The sequence below is a fragment of the Loxodonta africana genome, chromosome 23 (assembly GCF_030014295.1).
Source record: "Loxodonta africana isolate mLoxAfr1 chromosome 23, mLoxAfr1.hap2, whole genome shotgun sequence".
In the NCBI taxonomy this organism is placed as follows: Eukaryota; Metazoa; Chordata; class Mammalia; order Proboscidea; family Elephantidae; genus Loxodonta; species Loxodonta africana.
The window spans coordinates 61,166,980-61,179,580 of record NC_087364.1 but is presented as its reverse complement, the minus strand read 5'-3'; the positions used below and the strand labels follow the sequence as shown (position 1 = coordinate 61,179,580).

Here is a 12,601-nt window from a genome sequence, read left to right as displayed (position 1 = left end):
CATCTACAGTTTTGAAACATGAGGCTCAGAGTTGGTGAGTGTTATTATTATTATTAAAGAGTAGAGAGTCAGATCTCAGATCTTGGTCTTCAGTTTCTAGGTTCTATGCTTGTTCTAACATGCATACCACTTCCCCTCTGGGATGAAGGAACTCAAAAGAGAAGAAATAGTGTTATGGATAAAGAAAAATATCAGCAAGTTCCAGACACTACTTCTCATGACTGCTCATATCCATGGTCCTTCGGGTGTGAGCTGCTCTCTGCTTCAGAATAATCCAGGTAGATTGATGCTACCTGCTGTCCTCTGCCCATCTGGAGCCTCCCAGGGGTCTGCTCTCTGTGCTGGCTCATCAGATGCCTTCCGTGTTCCAGGGTGACTGCAAAGGCCTGCCTTCCTTTGGCACATTTATCTTCAACCCCCAGTGCACAGACAGAACACACGCTAGACTAACTCATTTTTTTCTACTCATTTATTGATGGCCCTTCATAAGCAAGTTATTAAGTCATCAATAACTTCAGAGAAGCAAATGAATGGATCTAGATATGGACCAATAGATATTTAAGATATACACTGAAAATTTCATCTAGGATCAGCAGAAAAGTCAAGGCTGGGTCATTGGTGGTATTTTCCCCACCTGGAAAAACATGCTTCACAAATGTTTTCTTCTAATTGGATCCCAGTTTATTTCTCTACAGAGTAGTGAAGTGAATAACACCTCCAGTCTCCCAAGTAAAATAAAGTAAAAAAAAAAAAAAGAATGCATGAATCAACATTTTTTCAAAATGCTACTACTAATATGTGTTGTTCCCATCAGCTGACAAAAATATCCCTGAAAGTTTTGCTGGAAGTAGATTGTAGGCTCTTTCAGGAATGCCTGTGAGTTCCGATGGACTCCCCAAAAGAAATAAAACAAAAAAGGGAAGGAGAGGCAAGGAAATTTTCTCAGACCTTGAGAAACCCTTGAAACCAGCATCTAGAAGTCTGTGGAAATTCCTAACACTGAAGCTTCGTTTCTGCAGGGATACTTTCAAAGCCATAAGCAGTTCACTCAGTGGAGGGGAAGCCACGTATTTTCACTATGTCTGGGAGTATATATGGCTGCTCTGTCTTAGCCTCCATGGGCACCCCAGTATTTTGACCTCATGTCTCTGTTCAGATACCTCTGCTCCCTACTTATCCCCTGGGACCCCATCTGGATGGGAGGAATCTTGGCAGCTGAGAGGCTGTAAGTGTGCTTTGAAACTTCTCCATACCCCAGATGCCTCAGTTTTCTCATCTGTAAAATAGGAATAACAATAAGAGAACTACTTCATCAAATTGTTATGAGAATTAAATGAGTTAATATATGGAAACCACTTAGAACACTGTCTGGGCACATGTTAAGTGATCAAGAAATGTTACCTGTCCTTTTTGTCATTAATAAAAAATATACAGTATTTTCCATATGATTAGGACCTTAGGGACCAGCCTATCCAATTTCCTCAATCCATTTTACAAACTTGGAAACTGTACCACAATAAGTTTCAGTAGATTAATGCAGAATGTCTGTGCTTTCCAGAATTTTGAGGCTAAGTGAAGTATCAGCAGAAAGAATACAGTCTTTGGAGTCTAGGAGTTCTGGATTCAAATTCCAGCTGTGTCATATGCTAGCTGTGTGACCCTGGGGAATCATTTCTTCCCTTTTCTGGGCTTCTCTGTAAAATAAGTATTGCACAACCTACCTTGCTGGATTGTTGTAAAAATTAAAACGTAATGACTGAAAAAATTAATGACAGGATAACGTGACTAGCACATTGCCTAGGATTTAATGAGCATTCAGTAGCAGGGAGCTGTTGTTACTGACAGCATCATTCAGCTGGGCTGAGGCAGCGTGGGTGCTAGAATTCTGGTCTCCTGGCTGCCAGTCGAGCTCCTCACTATGCCACCCTGACTTTAGCAAAGCAAAAAACAGAAATTTGGTGACATTTATTTTTCTTTTTGTCAGTTTTCCTCAGTGATCATCTTGTTGTCAGTAGGTATTATAAGCTATCAAAATTATAAAAAATTGATGGAGGGAGCTCTGGTGGCTCAGGGGTTAAGAGCTCGACTGCTAACCAAAATGTCGGCAGTTCGAATCCACCAGCTGTTCCCTAGAAACCCCATAGGGCAGTTCTGTTCTGTCCTATAGGGTCACTATGAGTTGGAATCAACTCAACAGCAATGATTTTAGTTTTTTGTTTTTGTTTTACTGATGGATAAAATTCTCTAAGTCCTTATTGTTCTGAAGGAAAAGAAAAGGGGGTGAGGGAGAGGAAAACACATCTTTTTCTAACTAGTTTAGTATAACATGAGTGATTTCATTCTGCCAGCTGAATCCCAACATGCTGTGCCTGTTGGAAAGATGGTGACTCAGAAACAACTTGCAAAGATGATGAAGAAAACACTGTGTGCAGCAGTGATTCTACAAATCTGACACATTTGCCTGGGTAGAAATAGCTAGGGAAAGGTGAAAGGAAAGATGGAAATTGAACTGGACACCCTGGTTTCCTTTTTAAAGAATATGATGAATAAATTCTAAATAACAAGACATGGCACTCCAGCTCTATCAGAAAACTATTTCTTGGAGTTTCAATGTCCAGGAAAAGATAATACATGTCCCACAGTGGGAACTGGGAATGGAGGATGGGTTCCATGGACAAGTAAGTTTTAGAAAGACTTCCCTCTTGAAGATTTATGACATGTATTTATAAACTAGAGACTCTGAGAAGTTCTACATTTATGAAACCTATTTAATGCTGTTGAACTCATCATTCCTGAACCATTGGGATGGAATTCCTATCAACATCATGTAGAACAGTGGCATACTAGGGGACAATGTTTGGGAAAGTGTACAAGGTTTGTAAATCAGAGATCTTGAGACAACTGATGAGTAGGCCTGCCAGTTTGGGTTTTAATTTCATTTCGAGTTGCCATTTCAACCATTAGACAACACATAAATGGCTTAATAAAAATAGACCATGTTTTACTTTCTTGTATTCTGATATTATTTGTGAGTGATGGAACTATAGCATCTACTGGTACACATATGTTCCAGAAGCCAGAATACAGCTACTTATCATTAACCAACAATGGAACTGGTTGGAAAAGGGCAAATAAAATAAAATAATAAAATGAAAGCAAATCAATTTGGGCTAACCTAAGGGCTGACTTGCGTACATTGATTGGATTGTCATTCTGTATGCCATCATGGCCACAGAAGAATGTTTGCATTATTTGTAGACTGGGAATTCTTGATACAATTTGGGGATGGAAAATGTGAGCCCCCCAAAAACAAAGAAATCCACATTACGATATAAATGCTTTTAATGATGGGGATAATTAGAACCCTTTGAAGCTTGGTGTTCGATTCTCTTAATATGCAAAATGAAATTCACAAAAAAAGTCAAAGTGTCACTAAATATCCTCCGTACCACACTATAATGTTCATTATCATCTGCCTCTAAAGTTCACAAAATTTTTCACCTTCTTTCCTTTTTCTGACCTTTTCACCCTCTGTTCTCACATAAGCACCTATCTCTTTTATCTTTCTTAATACTTTTTCTTCCTCCCTCCCTCTGTGACCCTTGGTGGGGTGGGGATAGTGGAGAATGAGACAAGAACAATTATTACAGGTCTCCTATGAGAATTCCCTATTTCAAAACACTCACAAATCTAAGCAGGAAGATATCAAAAATTAACCAGGGACTTTGGAAGTGATCTACCAAAAAGAAAATGAATGAAAACTAGTGTAACAATTATTAGACTGTCATCATCCCTTTAGTCTTGACCTTTTGGTAAGCCGTAAATAAATTCCATCCAAATTTGACAGAAGTAAGCTGCAAAATTTCCACAACGGCAATCTGACAGAAATATCACTTTTATTGACATCAAAAAATGGCATTTCTTGGCCACTTAATAAAATTGGGATTATTAAGAAAAGTAAATGTTGAATCATGCCATGAGAGCCCCATCCACAGGGCAAGATTTATGAGCTAATTTTCTTGGCAACTGCTTCACCGTTTAGATGAAAATGCCTATACTTAGAAAAAATTTTTTTTTTTTCAAATTTGGTTAAATTTAGTTTGGTTTGACATGTCTTTTTGTACTGAAATGTGTTCTCTTATTAATCCAATGCCTTTTTTGCTGGTTTCTCTCCAGGAAGCGAATAGCTTGGATAAAAGCACGACAAAAACAGAGAGTGCCTGGCTCTTCAGAGTGTGGTATGGCTTTGACCACAAGTATCCTTTGATTATAACAGTCTCTCGCATACTGCCACATGGCAGAGGATGACTTCAAGTGCTTCATCATTGTGGTGTGTACTCCTGCTCATCAAGAAACACAGAAAGGTAAAGCAAATTCATAGCCATGCTTATGAGAAAGAATGGTTTCAAAAAATAAAAAGTTGTGTAGTCCATACTTAGGAAATCCTGGTGGTATACTGGTTAAGTGCTATGGCTGCTAACCAAAGGGTCAGCAGTTCGAATCCACCAGGTGCTCCTTGGAAACTCTTTGGGGTAGTTCTACTCTGTCCTGTAGGGTCGCTATGAGTTGGAATCGACTTGACGGCACTGGGTTTGGTTTTTTGGTTAGACCATACTTAAGTGTTACAAAGAGCTAAAGTGAAATATCTCAAGGTCAAATGTATTTGGTGTGTTCATGGCAATCTAGGAGCCCTGGTGGTACAGTGGTTAAGAGCTATGGTTGCCAACCAAAGGTCAGCAGTTCAAATCTACCAGCTGCCCCTTGGAAGCACTATGAGGCAGTTCTACTCTGCCCTATAGGGTCACTATGAGTTGGAATCAATGGGTTTTTTTTTATGGCTATATCATATTATTTTCTAACGCCAGATGATAAAATCATACAGTCCTAAAGAACTGATCTATTTTACTGTCCTTCCTCCTTCTGGTCAAGTTGGTGTTATACAAACAGTCTCTCTGGTCAAGATGACCCAGAAAAAGCTTGTACACCCTTCTCCCAAGAACCTACTTGTGTGCTTTTGTTTCATGCTGTGGGAAAAACGAAGATGGGTCTGAGGAGAATAAGTCTGATTCACAATATTATAAAATAGCAGCACTTCGTGTTCCTGGCAGACTTGAGCAAGTTTTTTGTTTGTTTGCTTGTTTGTTTTTCCAGCAAAGGGCAATTTAAAAATTCTGGCAATCAGCATAAACATAGTAGCTCAGATACACCTGGCCCTGCCCTGGGATTCAAAGGGCCGAGAAGTCGGGCCTGAAGAGCTTTGCCATTGTGAGCTGCAGTAAGTGGTCCATCTCTAATCCCAGGCACAAGGCACCCCAGAAGAAAGGAAAGGACTGTGCTGAAAATTGAATGCATTAGGGTCTTTGTAGCTAGCTTTCCACACTCACAAATCTCTTTCCTTTCAGGGAGAAAATGTCAGTCCCTGGCTGCTTTTAAGCACATAAGCAATGATTAAGGACACAACAGATCAGTGGGGGAGGATAAAGAATTGAAATATGGGGGAAAAAAAAACGCCAAAGAACAGGCAAAGGAGAGGAGGTAAAAATGGAAAGGGAAGAGGAGGCAAGAGAAATACAAGAAACTCACAGTAGGAAGGAAAGGAAAACAAATTAGAGAAATGACTGCAAATAACAGAAAAAGAAATTTAAAAGGAAGTGAAGAAAAGCTAATTGAAGATCACGAGATAAGCAAAAGGAAAACCAAGTGAGAACTAAAAAGCAATTCTGCAAAGGCAGGGCATTTCAAGAATTGCAAAATGGTGATATAGAAGGCACACGTTCTTTTGAGGTTACAGTTTTGTTTTTCCATAGTTTTGTTATCTGTGGCCAGATGTCTTGCCTCACTCAATCTTGAGCTTGTATGGGTGTCATGGATTGAATTGTGTCCCCCCAAAATATCTGTCAACTTGGCTAGGCCATGATTCCCGGTATTGTGTGATTGTCCACCATTTTGTCATCTGATGTGATTTTCCTACGTGTTGTAAATCCTACCTCTAAAATGTTAATGAGGTGGGATTAGCAGCAATTATGTTGAGGTTTTGTCTAAAGCCAATCTCTTTTGAGATATAAAAGACAGAAGTGAGCAAAGAGACATGGGGACCTCATACCACCAAGAAACAAGAGCCAGGAAAATAGCACGTCCTTTAGATCCAGGGTTCCTGTGCTGAGAAGCTCTTTGACTGGGGAAGATTGATAACAAAGACCTTCACCCAGAACATATAGAAAGTCTTCCCCTGGAGCTGGCACCCTGACTTTGGACTTCTAACCTCCTAGACTGTGAGAGAATAAGTTTCTCTTTGTTAAAGCCATCACTCATGATATTTCTGTTACAGCAGCACTAGATGACTAAGACTATGGGCCACATATGTTGCCTCCGCCTTAAAAGCAGTCTGTCTTGGCTATTAACTACCTCTTAGAGGTTCTGGTAGGAATCCTGGGCAGCACAAATGGTTAAGCACTCCACTATTAACCAAAAGGTTGGCAGTTCAAGTTTACCTGGAGGCACCTCAGAAGAGAGGCCTGGCAATGTTCTTCTGAAAGATCGCTGTCATTGAAAACCCTGTGGAATTCTGAACACATGGGGTTGCCATGAGTCGGAATCAGCTCTATGGCAACTGGTTTGGTTTTGGTTCCGGAGATTCTGGTATCTCATTAATTACCAGAAGACTCCCTGGTCTGTCTAAGAGAAACTGGTTCTTAGAAGCTATGCTGGATTATGCCTCTGGTTGATTTCTCATCTGGAAACAGAATTTGGTCCTGCCATTTCTTATAGGTATCTGATAACCAGATTTGTATGAAATTATAGCAATTCGATTAAAGAGTAAACGTAAAGGTTGCTTGGGTATGCTGAAATGCACAGCAGGAAAATGCTAAATCGAAAATGAGATAGAAGATGCATTTGTTCAAATTGTGACAGAGCTTTGAGGAAGGCTGCACCATGAAGAAAAGGAATGAGGTGGAAAAAGTAACTTGGAAGCAAGAAAATGAACATGGGAGCCCTCGGAAGTTTTTAGCGGACATTCAGATGATGTCATAGATTTTGTCTCACTTCTCGTGAGGGGTTTATCTTCATGTGATTATGGACAGGCCAGCAAAAGTGAAAGCAGATTTACACCCTCAGCAATATCTCTTCGCCTGGTGATCTGTCCCCCTGGGCATTCATTTTAGAGATTGCAGCGCTGCCATCACGGCACAAATATATTTGCACTTAGACAATGGATTTTAGATCATAGTTATGCTCTGAATTTATACTTGGAGAGTAGCAAGCCAACCAGTTTTGACTCTGTGACCTCTTGATACGTCTGTATTTTTATAGACAAATCGTCCACGTGGTTTTTATGTTCATTCCGTCATTCACTTAGAACCCAGGTTGTGTGTCCATGAACCTCGTAGACAAGCCATGCCCACCACCACCAGGGTATGGGTGATCTCTCCACCCTGGGGTCAGGCTGCCTGGCCTGGGCCAAACAGAAATTGTCAGGAGGCAGAAAGAAATTGACTGTACATTTTGGAGCTGCTGAAGTTTCATTTCAGTAAAATTGCATCATGCAAATGAGGCATTTTAAAGAATTACTGAAAAAAAGGGAAAAGAATAATAAATAAGCCTTTTTATGTATGTGGATCAGCCAAGGTTCTCCAGAGAAACAGAACCAGGATGTGTGTGTGTGTGTGTGTGTATACCAAAAAAGCCAACCAAACTGGTTGCTGTCGAGTTTATTCTGACTCATAGCAACCCTACAGGACAGAGTAGAAATGCCCCATAGGGTTTCCAAGAAGCAGGTGGTGGATTTGAATTGCTGACCTTTTGGTTAGCAGTCGAGCTCTTAGCCACTTTGCCACCAAGGCTCTGTGCATGTATCTACACGTGTGTGTGTGTGTGTGTGTGTGTGTGTGTAAAAACCAAATCCATTGCCATCTAGTCAGTTCTGACTCATAACGACCCTATGAACTGCCCCTTAGGGTTTCCAAGCAGTGGCTGGTGGATTTCAACTGCACACCTTTTGGTTAGCAGCCGAGCTCTAAACTGCTGCGCCACTAGAAAAAATATATATACACATATGTAATGTATCTGTGTGTACATAGTAAGAAGTTTATTTTATTTGGCTTATGCACTGTAGGGGCTGGCAACTCTGAAATCTGTAGGGCAGACACAGTAAGGGCTGGCAACTCTGAAATCTGTAGGGCAGACACCGTAGGTGCTGGTAATTCTGAAATCTGTAGGGCAGATGGCAGGCTGAAAGCTCTCAGTGGTTGATGCTTCAGTCTTGAGGTAGAAATTTCTTCTTCCTGAGGGAAACAGTTTTTACGCTTAAGGGCTTTCAACTGATTAGGTGATTGGATGAGGCCTACCCATGTTATTAAGGATAATCTCCTCTACTTAAAGTCAACTGATTGTAGATGTTACCACATCTCCAAAATACCTTCACGGCACCACCTAAAGTAGTGTTTGATGGAATGACTGGTAGTACAGCCTAGCCAAGTTGACACAAAAAACTAACAACCATCACAGCACCCAGTTCACATTCAATTTATGCCGAATATTCAGACCCAAGAATAGAAAGACCCTCTTAATTCACCAGGCACAAATGGTTAAGCGCTCAACTACAAACTGAAAAGGTTGGTGTATTAAACCCACCCAGACGTGCCTTGAAAGCAAGGGCTGCGCTCTGCTTCCAAAGGGTCACAGCTTGAAAACCCTATGGAGCAGTTCTGCTCTGCAACACATGGGGTCGCCATAAGTCAGAACTGACTCGACGGCAACGAGTTTGTATTTTGTTTGTTTGTGTTTTATCAATAAAACAAACCGAATTTGCTCATACTTTTTTTTCCTACTTTTTTATAGCATGAGTAATAAATGCATGGAGTCCATAAAATCTCCCAAGAAATACAGGAGAGTAAAAATAATGAAAGCTAATATTAAGGGAGGGTGAACAGTGGCCAAGAACTGTGTCAAGTGTTGTGTTATTATTTTGTTTCACCTCCTCAACTCCCTAAAAGGCTGGGAGGGTCTAGAGAGCACACCACAACACAAATGGACTGATAACTGCACTGGCCTCTGTTGAACCAACCTGGGCTCCTCTATGCGATAGCGTCGTTGGAGAGCTATGGTGTCAACATAGATAACTGTTTAAGGTTTTATTACGATTTGGTGTGTGCAGCAGTTCTGAATCATGCAATGCCAAGAAGAATTTGAGAAGGGGGGAGATGAGCAAGGGAACGTTTGTTACCGAGCACTGACACTTTGCCATTGGGCATATTTCATTTTATTCTTATAAACACCTATTTGTGTGGAAGAAACTGGCTACTAGAGGACCTAAACAACTTTCTTAAGATCCCATGGCTAATAAATGTCAATTCCATGAATCAAGACCAGATCTATCTCACTCCAAATTCCATAAATATACTTAAATGAACTTCAATGTTGACAACTCTATGTCCATGATATCCCTTATTCTATATGCAAAGGCCCATGTCTCAATATGTTCATAAAGGCACCACTGAGGCAATGAATAATTATGACTTCTTAGGGTCGCTATGAGTCGGAATCGACTCGATGGCACTGGGAATTTTTTTTTTTACATTGTGTAGTACAGAGCTCACATGTCCTCAAACATTGTTGAAGATAAAAAAAAAATCTGTTGAAGATACATGGGGTGATAACAAGGTTAGAGGTCCTAGTCAGGGTTGGTCACCCAGAGTGAAGCATCAGGAATGAGTCTCCAAGGTCCTGAGTCAGATCTTCAAGTTTTCAGGGACAGTTAATTATGCCAAAGATCCAAGAGTGGTTCTGTCTCATAGAGATGGACTGACTCTAGCCAAACTCAAAGGAGATAGAAGCATAAAACAGACACCAAATTCCTAGATCTTCCCATGGGGGAATATCCTTTTCCTGTGACGGGAAGGCTCAAGTCACACTCTGGTCCTTAGCATCCTTCTGTCATCCTCTCGTACCTCTCACTACTGTGCTCACTCTGGCTACCTCAGGCTTGCTCAGATATACCAAGCACATTTCTGCTTCCAGACCTTCCCACTGGCTGTTCCCTCTGCCTGGATGCTCTTCCCTCAGACATCTGCATGCCTCCTTCCCTCATCTCTTCAACTTGTCAGTGAGACCTTCCTGGCTCCATATTTAAATTACCAGCCCCAACAAGAGCACTCCCTTAACCCTCTCCTGCTTCATTTTTTGCCATAGCACTTATCGCCATATCATGTAGCGTGCACTTTACTTATTTGTCTATTGACAGCCTCTTCCAACCAGGATGTATGTGCTTTCTGGGAGCAGGGATTTAGGTCTGTTTTCATTAGCTAGTATGTCCTTGGAAACCCTGGTGGCGTAGTGGTTAAGAGCTATGGACTACTAACCAAAAGGTTGGCAGTTCGAATCCACCAGGTGCTCCTTAGAAACCCTATGGGACAGTTCTATTCTGTCCTATAGGTTCGCTATGAGTCAGAATCGACTTGATGGCAATGGGTTTTAGTATATCCTCAAGCCATAGAGCAGTGCCTGAAACATAGTGAATGAACAATGCTGAATGAATGAACAATGCTGAATGAATGAGCAAGCAAGCATCAATCAATATTTTCTATCCAGGGCACCTTTGTTCCAGATACTGTTGTAGTAAACCAAAACCAAACCCATTGCGGTCGAGTCGATTCCAACTCATAGTGACCCTGTAGGCAGTGTAGAACTGCCCTATATGGTTTCCAAGGAGCACCTAGTAGATTCAAACTGCCGACCTTTTAGTCAGCAGCCATAGCTTTTAACCACTACGCCACCAGGGTTTCCACTGTTGTAGGAAAATTAATTATTAGAAGGCTGCTAATTTTTTTTCTTTTTTTAAGTGAATCTGAAAGCAGAGCAAAGCAGAGTAGATAATACTGAGAATGTTTCACCCAGGCTCCCCTTTGGCACCCGAAGGGCTCACTCTCTGCAAACACCCCTGCCTCCCAGCCTCTCTCCTTGGATGGTGAGAGCCACTCAAGGCAGAATTGGATCTGTGTTTTCTCAGCTGACCTCTTCCCCATGACTGACCGCCTCCCTTTTCTTGGGATGTATTAGGATAGGACAACTGATGTGGTGCATTCAAGCCTGGCTCCGGCTTAGCAACCATTCTTTCTCTGGGTGACTTTGACTGCATCTTATCTCGCCGATCGTATTAGTAACAAACTCAGCATTGTAGAGAGGCCCATCACCCTCACTAATAATCTCTTATAGTGAGAAGATTAGAAGCAGAAATTGACGCCCCCTTATTCAGATTTTCAGGAGTCCAATAAACTTATTTGCTTAGGACCACAACATTACAGCTGGCTTGGGAATCTTATGTTGCTCGTTAGCGGGTAACTAATGATCCTGCTGGGCTGTCCGCTTCCTAGAGGCTCCTTCCGTTCTATCATTTACTATCTCTCTCCGTAAACGTGTACATACTAGTGCTACAAATGTGAATGACACAGGATAAAAATGACCTTTCCAAAATAAAAAAGGGCAGGCTAAAATAATTTTTTAGCACTTCCTGTCTCCTGACATCAACTGAAAATAAGGAGTTACCATGTGGTTGCCAACGTTTTACATAAGCGTAAAGAAAGCACAAAGATAACAATGGATTGGCAAGTTGACATAGTAACGGAATTGCATAAAGCCACATGGACAGAGACTTCCTTCCCATCACTGATTTGGATGAAGAGTGCACTGGGATATTACCAACAAAGCTGAAAGGCCCAGGGGAGTGCCATATTTTTACACAAATAACATCGCCTTCTACGCTTGTTTGCCAGCTGCCCCCTCCCCCTTGCAGGCATTTTCATAAGCAGGCTATCCTTTTTTTTTTTTTTACAGCAGCTCTTAAAAACAATTGGCATAGTGGAATTTATGAAAATACCTCAAGGGTGAGAGGGCGCAGTTGGCAAACAAACATAGATGGCGTGCATTATTTGGGTAAATATACGGTATGTGTGGGTGCCGCAGTGCTTGCCTTGGATGCTGCAGATCTTTCATTTTCCATTTTGAAGAGACTGGCAAGGGAAGTGGCAGGTATTAGAGCCCCTCCTGTACCTCGGGGTGACAGACAGGGGCTTTATTCCACGAAAAGTAAACGTGAACATCAGGGTCATTCAAAATGATGCTCTGAACCAAGGATTTAAATGTAACGGTATTTTAGTCTACAAGCAAGCAAGCAAACAAGAGAGGAAGGAAGGGAAAAAGGGAGGGAGGGAGGGAGGAAGGAACCTTCCCCTCCTAAAACTTAACAGAATTATTTCCCAAACAGTCGTGCTTATTTTAAATCATAGGTATGAATAGTGTGAGCAGCAATTTCCATTTTAAATGACAATCGCTGCATTGCAGTTTTTCCCTATTCTGACTAGCTGAGCATCCATGAATTATTTATTGGGGTAGTACGGTGGCCTTGTGAATGACTTGAGTTTGCTTTACAAGCAGTAAGGAATGTCAGCTCTGTGATCCCCGTTTTATAAACGAGGGAATTGACCCCAAAGGAGGAAAAAGGCACATCCAAGGTTACTCATGGACCCGCATGTTTCGAGGATGAAATGGATTTATGTAAAGCACCTAACACAGTATGAGGACTTTGGTGGTTCAGAATGCTTGTCTT

General features: G+C 41.4%; 1 protein-coding gene across 4 annotated transcripts in view; it reads left to right on the top strand.

Annotated features, from left to right (window-relative positions):
• The window catches only part of SLC9A9 (solute carrier family 9 member A9), a 663,200-nt gene that overhangs the window by 550,665 nt on the left and 99,934 nt on the right, over positions 1-12,601 (top strand). For 3 of the 4 annotated variants that reach the window (XM_064275567.1, XM_064275566.1, XM_064275568.1), the window contains one exon: positions 4,177-4,256. In XM_064275567.1, the coding sequence (XP_064131637.1) occupies positions 4,177-4,256 (80 nt within the window). Of the gene's footprint in view, positions 1-4,176; positions 4,365-12,601 lie in introns of all 4 variants that reach the window. The other variant, XR_010319148.1, reaches the window with a different exon arrangement.